Source organism: Physeter macrocephalus, chromosome 13 (assembly GCF_002837175.3).
Source record: "Physeter macrocephalus isolate SW-GA chromosome 13, ASM283717v5, whole genome shotgun sequence".
Taxonomy (NCBI): domain Eukaryota; kingdom Metazoa; phylum Chordata; class Mammalia; order Artiodactyla; family Physeteridae; genus Physeter; species Physeter macrocephalus.
In genome coordinates this window covers 332,632-345,777 of record NC_041226.1, presented here as the reverse complement: position 1 = coordinate 345,777, position 13,146 = coordinate 332,632, and the positions used below count along the sequence as shown (strand labels likewise).

At 42.3% G+C, this 13,146-nt stretch overlaps 1 protein-coding gene across 5 annotated transcripts in view; it reads left to right on the top strand.

The window, feature by feature from the left end:
• The first annotated feature begins 2,521 nt into the window (after nucleotides 1-2,521).
• CPAP (centrosome assembly and centriole elongation protein) overlaps nucleotides 2,522-13,146 on the top strand; it is a 56,475-nt gene continuing 45,850 nt past the window's right edge. For 2 of the 5 annotated variants that reach the window (XM_055089401.1, XM_055089402.1), the window contains exons 1-2: nucleotides 9,774-10,548; nucleotides 11,268-11,391. In XM_055089401.1, the coding sequence (XP_054945376.1) occupies nucleotides 10,105-10,548; nucleotides 11,268-11,391 (568 nt within the window). In that variant the 5' untranslated portion in view covers nucleotides 9,774-10,104. Of the gene's footprint in view, nucleotides 2,576-2,878; nucleotides 2,962-9,773; nucleotides 10,549-11,267; nucleotides 11,392-13,146 lie in introns of those variants that run through there. The other 3 variants (XM_028497411.2, XM_028497410.2, XM_055089403.1) reach the window with 3 other exon arrangements.

Sequence of the window (13,146 nt, the reverse complement as noted above, 5' to 3'; positions counted from 1 at the left end):
TTTATTTTTGTGTATGGTGTTAGGGAGTGTTCTAATTTCATTCTTTTACATGTAGCTGTCCAGTTTTCCCAGCACCACTTATTGAAGTGGCTGTCTCTTCTCCATTGTATATTCTTGCCTCCTTCATCAAAGACAAGGTGACCATATGTGCTTGGATTTATCTCTGGGCTTTCTATCCTGTTCCATCGATCTATAGTCCTGTTTTTGTGCCAGTACCATACTACCTTGATTACTGTAGCTTTGTAGTATAGTATGAAGTCCGGGAGCCTGGTTCCTCCAGCTCCGTTTTTCTTTCTCAAGATTGGTTTGGTTATTTGGGGTCTTTTGTGAAATTTTTGTTCTAGTTCTGTGAAAAATGTCATTGGTAGTTTGATAGGGATTGCACTGAATCTGTAGACTGCTTTGGGTAGTATAGTCATTTTCACAATGTTGATTCTTCCAATCCAAGAACATGGTATATCTCTCCATCTGTTTGTGCCATCTTTAATTTCTTTCATCAGTGTCTTACAGTTTTCTGCATACAGATATTTTGTCTCCTTAGGTAAGTTTATTCCTAGGTATTTTATTCTTTTTGTTGCAGTGGTAAATGGGAGTGTTTCCTTAATTTCTCTTTCAGATTTTTCATTATTAGTGTATAGGAATGGAAGAGATTTCTGTGCATTAATTTTGTATCCTGCTACTTTACCAAATTCGTTGATAAGCTCTAGTAATTTTTGGTAGCATCTTTAGGATTCTCTATGTATAGTATCATGTCATCTGCAAACAGTGACAGCTTTACTTCTTTTCCGATTTGGATTCTTTTTATTTCTTTTTCTTCTCTGATCGCTGTGGCTAAAACTTCCAAAACTATGTTGAATAATAGTGATGAGAGCGGACAACCTTGTCTTGCTCCTGATCAGTGGCTCCCAGAAGTAGGCTTAAATTAAGGCCCTTTAGAATACTGTATGGCAGGCCATTGCAGGTGTGTGCCCAGGCAGGAGAATCTATAATGCTAAAGAGCTAGCAGTGGCCAATCACATTAAAACTTTGGGTGCTTATACTATTCATGAGTTTACCTCCAACAGGTCTGTCCATCCAACCGAAGTAGATGGGAATTCCATTGGAGAAGGGGCAATCAATTTGTTTAATTTTGTCCAGAGAAATACAGGAATCTAGCATATATACTGGGAAGTGGAACCAAAACCCCAAGTTCATTTACAAATTAGACAACAAGTGCTAAGTTTCATTGGGTTCAAATAGCTGTGGGTAAAAAGGACTGACTAAAGATTCTAAGGAATATTTATCACCTCTGTTCAGCAGAATGGTATTCGTTTCTTTTCCACAAGATTGTGGAATGGACATTGACAGTGGGGGACTGTAATAGGAAAGAACCTTCTGTATTCTATTACAAGTGAATCACTAAAGGTATGTTGCCTGTAAGCTTAAGTTATACACAATGGCCCATCTCTGGGAACCCTGCCTGCCAGGTAATGAGCATTAAGCTAAAACACCTTTGTTTAGCTCACAAACCTCCTGACCAGGCTCACCTGTGAATGACTGACGGCAGGGAGGAAGAAATTAACCCATCCCCTCCAGAGGCTGATGGGAACAGGAGATGTTTGACTTTACTGCCCTTTGAGTATATAAAGGAGCCTGAATTCTAACTCAGGCAAGATGGTTCTTTAGGGGCACGAGCCCACCATCTTCTCGGTCTGCCGGCTTTCCGAACACAGTCGTTAGTCCTTGCCCCAAGTACTGCTCTCTCGGATTATTGGCCTCTCCTCCGACGCAAGCAATACAAGCTTGGACTTGGTAACAGTAGTTCGATTCTTACACTGTACCGGTTGTTACAAATAGCACTTCGATTTCTTTAAATATTTATTTAAACAGACACAAAGCCCGGGTGTGTACACTATGGTAACTTGCAGGGCCTGCATCTGCAGTGGCAATTAAGAAAACGGTTTTCGAGTTTTGCACTTTAGTGTTCAAAACAGAACTAGGTTTATTTTAATAAAAAATAACAAAATAAAATTAGGCTTTATTACCTAATGGGCGCAGAGCCAACTACGCATTAGGCAGAAAAGACGAGCGATAGCTACTTTAGGAGTGAATTCATCACAAGGTTACCTTTGACTCATCAGAGAGTGTGGCCGACTGTCCTTTTTTTTTTACTTGGTCACTCGTGGCAAAGAAGACAAAAACAAAAAACAAAAGACACGCGGAAATAGACAGACGCCCCCGCCCCAACCGCGAGGGCGCCAGCCGAAGTTTTGAAAGGCAGGGGAGGGGCTCGGTCTGTCCCGGAAGTTCTCTCCGGGAGCTGTTTCCCCCCGCCTCTCCGCCCGCCACCACCACCCCTTGCCCGCGCCCGGGCGGAAGACGCCGGACCGTGAGCGCCTAGTAACGTGGAACGCCGGGTCGCCGGGAGTGGTAGTTTGCATGAGTCCGGCTGAGCGCTCTCGCAAGCGCAGAGGGGCAGGTGGGAACTACATTTCCCAGGAGCCCTCGGGCCCGGGCGGAGCCGGGCTGGCTGCGGAGGCTGTGGCGGGTGGTTTGTAAGGGTAGCGGCGGCGACGACGACGGCTCGGGCTCTGGCGTGAGTGGACTGAGAGGCCGGGGCGGCGCAGCGGGACTTCGTGGCGGGGGTGGGGTGGGGGTGGGGAGGACCGGAGGAGCTGGCGTGTTCGTCGCCCTGCGTCCACGAGGGACGGCGGGGCGCGCGGGGAGCGGCGCAGGGCAGCGTGGGGAGCTCTGGGTCAGTATCGGGCCTGCGAGCGCTGTTCCGCGGCGGCTTCTCGCGGGCTCCCTCCGCTTGTGGTCTCGGTTGCACTCTGAGCTGCTGCGCGAGGAGCGCGTCGGTGCGTCACCTTCCTGCTGGTCAGGGCCGGTCTCCCTGCCGGCAGGTGCGGTCTTGCAAAGCTCCGGGTTTGAAAGCTTCGCTGTGTGTTGGTGGCTTTCAAGGACGTGTACTTTGGGAGACCGGTAAGTCACCTTCCTAAGCGACCAGTTACTTCTCAAGGCCTGAGGGAGGCTTTGAATTGTTTGCGTCTACGTTTTCCGCCTCGCGAGGTAGAGAATTTATCCCCCCCGCCCTGCTGCTTTAAAGAATGTTTACGTGGCAGTGTTTAGAGGTTTCAAGGCTGTCCGTCCGTTTCAAACAGATTTTGATATCAGGAAGATCTGAGTCCACCTGCTAATAATCCTTTCGAGGCGTTTTGCTGTATATGCTCCCTTTACCAAGGCCTTAGCATCAATACTAAGTAACAGGTTAAGGTGGAATTGTATTTCTGTGCGTCATGCCGACAGTAAATATACCTCTAGGATCATAGTGATGAAGCAGGGGAGGTTTCTTTTTAACGTGGGCGAGAGATGTGTTACCGAAAGTGAGTTCCGGATGTTCCTGCTCAAAAGCCAGTGAAGAGGCAGGCTGGTGGAAAGGAAAGTTTGCTTTCTTTTGGGTGCCGGGAGCGGGGAGGGCGACTCCTGTCCAAAGGCCGACTCCCCTCCCCGGCGACAGTCGACAGTCGTGTGTCAAGAGCTGTTATAGGCGGCGGGAGGGGCCCACGTGGAAGCAGCGCAAGCAGCTCGGACAGGCATCTTGAAGCTGGTCATGCGGTGCTCTGGCCAGCGTCATCCTGACTGTTTTAAGTAGTTAATCTTCGGTTCCAAAGTCGGTTTGTTCCCATTTTCTTGAGGCCAGTTCTTAGAATTGCGGCAGCTTATGTCATGGCTGCAGTTAATGTAGTTCACTTCTCCCACCTGATGGGGGTTTCAGTATTTACAAGACAGCCCACCGGAGAGGGCTCAGGATATTAGCTACAGCCTTGAGAAGGAGCTAAAGTGCCTTGCCTTTGCTTAATGACTAAACTCTTATTGTTTTGTCCTGTTTGACTGCTTTTCTTTGCTTCTGCATTTTCTCACTTCTCTGGTTAAACTTACTCTTTGGCTAAAGTTTTTCCACAGACAAAAAGGCAGGCTGAGGACATGGGGGGCAGGGACCATAGGGTCCTGCTCTGTTTTAGATGCAGACGTCTGAGTGCTGCATCACAACGGTGCTTGCGCTTGCCAGTCTAGTAGGGAACTTTGCTAGTTTTTTTTTGTTTTGTTTTGTTTTAATTGGGGTATAGTTAATTTACAATGTTGTGTTTCAAGTGTTCAGCAAAGTGATTCAATTATACATACATACATATTCTTTTTCAGGTTGTTTTCCTTTATAGGTTATTACAAGATATTGAGTAGAGTTCCCTGTGCTGTACAGCAGATCCTTGTTGTTTACCTGTTTTATGTTTAGTAGTGTGTATCTGTTAATCCTAAACTTCTGATTTATGCCTCCCACCCCCAGCCCCTGCCAATCTACTTTGGTAACCATAAGTGTTTTCTGTGTCTGTGAGTCTGTTTCTGTTTTGTAAATGAGTTCATTTGTATCTTTTTTTTTTAGATTCCACATATAAGTTATATCATATGATATTTGTCTTTCTCTGTCTGACTTCACTTAATATGGTCATCTCTAGGTCCATCCATGTCGCTGCAAATGGCAATTTTCCATTATTTTTTATGGCTACTACTCCATTGTATATATGTACCACATCTTCTTTATTCATCTGTCAGTGGACATTTAGGTTGTGTCCATGTCTTGGCTACTGTAAATAGTGCTGCTGTGAACATTGGGGTGCATGTATCTTCTAGAATTAGGGTTTTCTGTGGATATATGCCCAGGAGTGGGATTGCTGAATCATATGGTAGCTCTACTGTTAGTTTTTTAAGGAGCTTCCTTACTGTTCTCCATAGTGGCTGCACTAACTTACATTCCCACCAACAGTGTAGAAGGGTTCCCTTTTCACACCTTCTTCAGCATTCATTATTTGTAGACTTTTTAATGATGCCATTCTGACTGGTGTGAGGTGATACCTCATTGTGGTTTTGATTTGCATTTCGCTGATGATTACTGTTGTTAAGCATCTTGTTGGCCATCTGTATGTGCTTGTTGGCCATCTGTATGTCTTCTTTGGAGAAACGTCTATTTAGGTCTTCTGCCCATGTGTTGATTGGGTTGTTTGTTTTCTTGATGTTGAGCTGTATGATCTGTTTTTATATTTTGGAAATTAATATCTTGTTGGTCGCTTCGTTTGTAAATATTTTCTCCCATTCTGCAGGTTGTCTTTTTGTTTTGCTTATGGTTTCCTTTGCTGTGCAAAAGCTTTTAAGTTTTATTAGGTCCCTTTTTTTTTTTTTTTGTGGTACGCGGGCCCCGCGGCATGTGGGATCTTCCCGGACCGGGGCACGAACCCGTGTCCCCTGCATCGGCAGGCGGACTCTCAACCACTGCGCCACCAGGGAAGCCCTGTTTTTTTGTTTTGATTTTATTTTCATTACTCAGGAGACAGATTGAAAAAATATTGCTACAATTTATGTCAAAGAGTGTTCTGCCTGTGTTTTACTCTAGGAGTTTTGTAGTATCCGGTCTTACATTTAGGTCTTTAATCCATTTTGAATTTATTTTTGTATATGGTCTTACAGAATGTTCTAATCTCATTCTTTTACACGTAGCCGTCCAGTTTTCCCAGTGCCACTTATTGAAGAGACTGTCTTTTTTCCATTGTGTATTGTTGCCTTCTTTGTCATAGATTAATTGACCATAAGTGTGTGGGTTTATTTCTGGGCTTTCTATCCTGTTCCATTGATCTGTATGTCCGTTTTTGTGCCAGTGCCATACTGTCTTGATTACTGTAGCTTTGTAATATAGTCTGAAATCAGGGAGTGTGATTTCTCCAGCTCTGTTGTTCTTTCTCAATATCCTTCTGGTTATTCGGGGTTTTTTGTGCTTCCATACAAATTAAAATTTTTTTGTTCTACTTCTGTGAAAAATGCCATTGATAATTTGATAGGGATTGCATTGAATCTGTAGATTGCCTTGAGTAGTATGGTCATTTTAACAATATTGATTCTTTCAATCCAAGAACACAGTATATCTTTGCATCTTTTTGTGTTGTCTTCATTTTCTTTCATCAGTGTTTTATAGTTTTTGGAGTACAGGTCTTTTGCCTCCTTAGGTAGGTTTATTCATAAGTATATCATTTTTTTATGTGATGGCAAGTGGCCTTGTTTCCTTAATTTCTCCTTCTGACATTTCATTGTAAGTGTATAGAAATGCAACAGATTTCTGTGTATTAATTTTGTATTCAGCAAATTTACTGAATTCAGTGATGAGCTCTAGTGGTTTTCTGGTAGCATCTTTACGATTTTCTGTGTATAGCATCATGTCATTTGCAAACAGCGACATTTTTACTTCCTTTCCTATTTGGATTCCTTTTCTTTTTCTTCTCTGATTGCTGTGGTTATGACTTCCAAAACCATGTTGAATAAAAGTGGTGAGAGTGGGCATCCTTTTCTTGTTCCTGATCTTAGAAAAAATGCTTTTCACCACTGAGTATGATGTTAGCTATGGGTTTGTTATATATGGCCTTTGTTATGTTGAGGGATGTTCCCTCTATGCCCATTTCCTAAGAGTTTTTTATCATAAATGAATGTTGAATTTTATCAAAAGTTTTTTCTGCATCTACTGAGATGATCATAATGTTTTTATCCTTCAGTTTGTTTATGTGGTATATTACATTAATTGATTTGCAGATATTGAAAAATCCTTGCATCTCTGGGATAAATCCCACTTGATCATGGTGTATGATCCTTTTAATGTATTGTTGGAGTTGGTTTGCTAGAACTTTTTTGAGGATTTTTGCATCTATGTTCATCAGTGATACTGACCTGTGATTTTCTTTTTTTTGTGATGTCTTTGTCTGGTTTTGGTATCAGGGTGATGGTGGCACATTTAAATAGAGTGAGTTCAGACGTGTTCCTCCCTCTGCAATGTTTTGGAATAGTTTGAGAACAGTAGGCGTTAACTCTTCTCTCAGTGTCTGGTAGAATTAACCCGTAAAGCCATCTGATTCTGGACTCTCGCTTGTTGGGAGTTTTTTAGTTACTCATTCAGTTTCAGTACTGGTAATTGGTCTGTTCATATTTTCTACTTCTTCCCGGCTCGGTCTTGGGAGATTATTGTACCTTTCTAAGAATCTGTCCATTTCTTGTAGGTTGTCCATTTTATTGGCATATAGTTGCTCATAATAGTCTCATATGATCTTTTGTATATTTGTGGTGTTGGTTGTAACTTCTTTCATTTTTTTTTCTTTTTAAGGAACGTAATGCAATCTTTTTATATTTTTTAAAAATAAATTTATTTATTTATTTATTTTTGGCTGCATTGCGTCTCCAGTGCCGTGCGCGAGCTTTCTCTAGTTGCGGCGAGTGGGGGCTACTCTTAATTGTGCATCGGCTTCTCATTGCGGTGGCTTCTCTTGTTGCGGAGCACGGGCTCTAGGTGCACAGGCTTTGGTAGTTGTGGCACATGGGCTCAGTAGTTGTGGCTCACAGGCTCAGTAGTTGTGGTGCACGGGCCTAGTTGCTCCGTGGCATGTGGGATCCTCCCGGACCAGGGCTGGAACCCATGTCCCCTGCACTGGCAGGCAGACTCTTACCCACTGCGCCACCACGGAAGTCCCTCATTTCTGATTTTATCGATTTGGGCCCTCTCCCTTTTTCTTGATGAGTCTGGCCAATCGTTTATCAATTTTGTTTGTCCTTTCAGGGAACCAGCTTTTAGTTTCATTGATCTTTTCTGTTGTTTTTAAAAACCTTTTCTGGCTTTTGATGTTACAGAATGACCTTGTAGCGTGTCTTTGTTCTAAATTTGGATTGCATAAGTTTCCTGATGAGGTCATCTAAATGCAATCAAGTTTACTTGGTTGATTCTGATGAAGAGTTGTTGCCTTTTTACATAGGTTTCCAACTCAAAAATAGTTAGAATTAGTTTGCTTACCACAGTTTAAAAATATTATTCAGGAGTAAGAGATATCCAGTAAAGTGCCTTAATCTTTTTTTTTTTTTTTTTTGGCCACACCATGTAGCTTGCCAGATCTTAGTTCCCCAGCTAGGTATAGAACCCTGGGCCCTTGGCAGTGAGAGTGTGGAGTCCTAACCACTGGACTGCCAGAGAATTCTCAGAGTGCCTTAATCTTAAGTGTACAGCCCAAACATATATACCAGTGTAGTCACCACCCAGATAAAGAACATCCCTATCATCCCTGAAGGCAGAAACCCCTTCCCAGGCAATACCAGCTTCCTAGACAACCATGATTCTGATTTCTGGACCTGTGAATTTATTTTGCCTGTTCTCAAACTTCATACTAAATGGAATCACACATATTCATGTCAGACTTTGATTCAACTTTTCTCATCCATGTCGTTGCCTATAGCAATAGGTTTTTTTTTTTTAAATGCCGTAATAGCTGTGGTTCTCAAAGTGTGATAACAGTGAGAAAACAAATCACACTGCCATTTTTGTTTTGTTTTGTTTTATCCCCAGTTTTCTCCATTGCAGTTAATGTCAACTCTGTTCTTCCAGTTGTTTAGCCAGAGAATTTTCAGGAATGAAGGAGAGGATCCCAGTAAACTCTGTAGGTTATGGTAGACAATAAAGGAGTAGTAGGTTATATAGTCTGGTCATACGAGGTTCAAAATTGGGGACTTTGATGGTAGAGGAAGGGAGAATAGTCCAGGTCTAAAAATGAACAGTAAAGAAGGTACATATTCCAAGGGTATGGGTGTTTTCTCAGGAAGGTGAGAGAAGAGGTTAAGAATAATAGATTTTGCTTGTGACGCACAGTGAGTGTTTGGCATTGGGATGCTTGGGACACGGAGACAGGATAAGCACGTGCTTGGAGATTAGCGTGGCAGGATGAAGGGCGCTGACATAAATAGATTCCCAAACATAAAGACGTACACCCTGGAGGAGTCAAGGTGGATAGTGGGGATGGGCTGTAAGAACTGGTGGTTTTCGGGAGGAATGGGGCATTGGTGGGGGCTTCCTGCAGATGGGAGTTAAGAAGTCTGGATGACTGGGTCTTATCCTGCCCCTCATAGCTGCACCACATGCACCTCTTCCACCGGGTCCTTAGCTTTTCCTCTAAGTGAGGCCTTTCTGTCCACCCCGTCTAAACTTGCAGTCTCCTACCCCCACATGGCTTTCGTGTGTATTTTCCCCACTAGACTCTGAGTTATTAACTGCTGTCTACCCAGTGCCTACAACAGTATTGGGCACAGAGTAAGAACACAATAAATGTTAGTTGCTTATCTGTTGCACAGTCACAGAGTTACACTAGGAATTTGGTTGTTTTAGAGTATGATTCATACAGCATAGCTGTCCCGTGCTATGAACCAATGAAATTTTTATTGTTGAACATTGAATGAACACAAGCAGTACTTTATAAAACTGAGTTATTTTCAACAATATAACCTTAGTTCTGATTTCATTTTAACTTACTTTTAGCAAACATTTGTCAAGTTTCTTCTATCTCCCAGGGATGGATGGTGCTAGACAGTGGTGAATATACAGATACCTTCAAGGAACTCACAGCTTGGTAGATTATGAACGCAGAAGAGAAATACCACTAATAATGAGATGACTGCCAAAGTAGTGATGTCAGAGACCTCTAGGAATGCACATGAGAGACTGCCTGGTGGGCAAGGGGTTATAAGGGAGAAGAGGAGTAACGGGCGGCAGCAGACAGTGCCAGGTGAAGCCGTGGGGTGGTGGTGACTTCTGTTCTGCGACTAGGGAGAACACGCGTTCCCCGTGTTGGGCAAAGAAGCAGTACTGGACTAGGGCCAGACGCATGCAGGTGGTTACCGTGGATATTGATAGTGGCCTCTTTTTCCTTTGGTAATCAGATAACTTAGAAGATGCTTTAGCTCCCTTAGTTTTTGGTCAACTGATTGAGCACTTGTGTAAATTCATCAGTAACTGATTAAATCAGAAGGGAACTTTGAGTTTTGATCCGCTCAATTTGGATATTTTAAAGACGTTTTAAAAATATGTAACTTATTGCCCGATTGCTTTGCTAGTTAAAGTCTTTCCTGTAAGAAATATTCAGTAGGTTTTTGTGCTGGGTTGAGGTTTGGGTTGAATAGCTTTAATAATTTTTGTTGGCTGTCTTGTTTCTACAGGTGTTGGAAATTAACAGCTCTTCTAGCTTTTACATTATTTAAATACAGTAGTGTCATTGGACTAAAATGTTCCTGATGTCAGCGTCTTCAGAGTTGAACAGTGGGCAGAACTTCTTAACCCAGTGGATGACCAGTCCTTCTCGGGCTGGGGTCATATTAAATCGTGGATTTCCTGTTTTGGAAGCAGAGGAAGAGAAGCGAGCAAATGTGAACATTTCTACCAGCTTTCCTATTAAACCCACAGATTTTTCAAATAGCTTCAGCTTTATAAGTGAAGAAGATTCACTTCATGAAGAACAGAAGTTGGAGCCCAACAGCCCTTACAAGTTACAGTCAGATAAATCTGAAACACAGAGAGTCTTTCCTTCAGCTAAAGAGGGAACACAAATAGTGGCATGTCAGCATGCTCCTGGACGCTGGGAGGATAACAAAAATGAATTTATTTCAGATCCTGTGAATGAATTCAAAGAAGTGGCTTATAAAGACCCACTTTTTAAAAAGCTTGAACAGGTAAAACGGGATTTGACTTAATATGTATCTGTGTTATCACACAGTTATTGCAGGTACGATGAAAGGTCACCTGTTCCAGGTCTTTTTGTTTCTTCCCCTTTACTGTGAAAGCCTCATAATACCATATTTTGTCTTTTGTTTGATATGAAACATTAAAGCATGTTTAATATGTAGGATATAAATATAGCACTTACGATAACATCTTAGGTTTCTCCCTCACTTTGTAAAAACTAAATTGGAAATGGTTGACCAAATATTAGGGAGGAAAAGTTTATTATAAATGTACTGATACCTATCCTGTTTTAAGAGTCAAAAGATTCATGTGACTTTTTCTGTTTCTTAGTTGAGAGTTTAGTTTCGGTGGCAGATTTAGTTACTTAGAGATCCCTCTTTTTTTTTTTTTTTTTAATTTTTAGAATTTTAAAATTTTTATTTATTTATTTGGCTGTGCCAGGTCTTCGTTGCGGCATGCAGGGTCTTTAGTTGCAGCATGCGGGATCTAGTTCCCTGACCAGGGATTGAACCCGGGCCCCCTGCACTGGGAGCGCGGAGTCTTAACCACTGGACCACCAGGGAAGTCCCCAGAGAGCCCTCTTTGAAACTCTTTATTAGAGAAGATATGAGAAGGGAGATGGGAGGGATTAAGATAAATGTAAGGGGCAAAGGTCCATAAAGAAATATTAAGTTAGTTTAATCAAGTTAGTTTTATGTTTAAAAAGCTGAAAGAAGTACAACAGAAGAAGCAGGAACAACTGAAGAGGCAACAGTTGGAGCAACTGAAAAGACTCATGGAGGAACAGGAGAAGCTGCTCACCATGGTGTCTGGGCAGCATACACTCCCAGGTATTATGTGCTTACATAAGACCTTTGGTTAGTACAGTGATGGACAGTTACCTACACTTCCTATCTTTCATTGTTTGACAGGTTATTTCTACCATTCCTCTATCATATGTTGCAAACTCCAATTTCTCAGGAAGCCAAGCAGACAACTATAGAATGGTGGCGGTGTAATATAATTGGGATGAGGGATCTGTGCCATTCTGGAGCATGTGTGCCCTGCTTAAAGGCATTCATATTTATTTATAAAATAAAATTTTAAAGAGACCCAGCAGAATAAAAGATCCAGAGCTGAATTTGGCCTAGTGCTACTGGTTTACAACCCCTGCCTGATGAGTGAAAAACTGCTCAGGGTCATAAAGATGAGTATGTGTAGAAGCCATTCAGCTCATCTAAAGAGCCATACCAGAAATATTTTCTGTGGTAGTAGAGGACAGTTGTATGCCAGATCAGTTAATAGCAAGCCTGATGTGCTTATCAGTGGGGAGAAAGCAGTGGAAGTGTGGTCTGGAGCCGTAGTTTTGAAAGTGTTTGGACCATGCCGCATAGTAACAAAAGCATTTGAAATGATGACTCATAATTTCAAAGAAATTTCATGAATCAGTTCTTATTGGTGTGCCTGACAGGTAACAAGGATATTTTCCATTTTGCTTATTCTATTCTATGTCATTAAAAAAAAATGCCATTCATGATCTGTTGCATCTGCTGATAACATGGATTATGTCCCACAGTTTGAAGAACAGCGATCTGGAGCAGTGTGTTTGCTTCTTGGTGCTACCTTTTAAGAGACACGCTTTACTGATTCAGTAAAATTCTTGTTCTCTTCAGAGGTTGCCCTGGACATTGAGAATACAAAGAAGAAAAGATATTGGCAAATGCATGTGCAGAGTGTGGCTGGATGGTACTCGGGGAGTGGTGGTAGTGCTGGTGATGAGAACTGTAGCAAATGAAGAATGGTTTAGGGAATTTGGATGTTTATCTTAGAGGATACAGGGAACGTGGTGTGTATCTTGAAATAATTGAGTGCCTTTATGGAAAACATAAAAGTAATAATCAAAATCACTTAACAATAGCCTGTGATAGTTGTTTTTTTTTTTTTTTTTTTTTTTGCGCGGTACGCGGGCCTCTCACTGTCGTGGCCTCTCCCATTGCGGAGCACAGGCTCCATCGGCAGGCGGACTCTCAACCACTGCGCCACCAGGGAAGCCCCCTGTGATAGTTCTTAAGGTAGAAATAGCACTATGGTAGAGCAATAGGGAAGCAGATTTCAAACTTATTAATATAAGAACTACCTCCATGGAGTTATGGAACAATTGTTTTAGGGCCATTTTCACATTTTTTGGTTTCAGGACCCTGTAACACTCTTAAATTATTGAGGACCCCAAAGAGCTTGTGTTATGTGGGCTATAGCTATTGATTTTTTTTTTTTTTTTTTTTTTTTTTTTGCGGTACGCGGGCCTCTCACTGCTGTGGCCTCTCCCGTTGCGGAGCACAGGCTCCGGACGCGCAGGCTCAGCGGCCATGGCTTACGGGCCCAGCGGCTCTGCGGCATGTGGGATCTTCCCGGACCGGGGCACGAACCCGCGTCCCCTGCATCAGCAGGCGGACTCTCAACCACTGCGCCACCAGGGAAGCCCAGCTATTGATATTTATTGTGTTAGAAATTAAAACTCAGAAATGTAAAAACTAATTCATTTAAAATAATAACCAATTACATGCTATAAATAATTTTTTTTTTTTTTTTTTTTTTGGGCGCGTTGG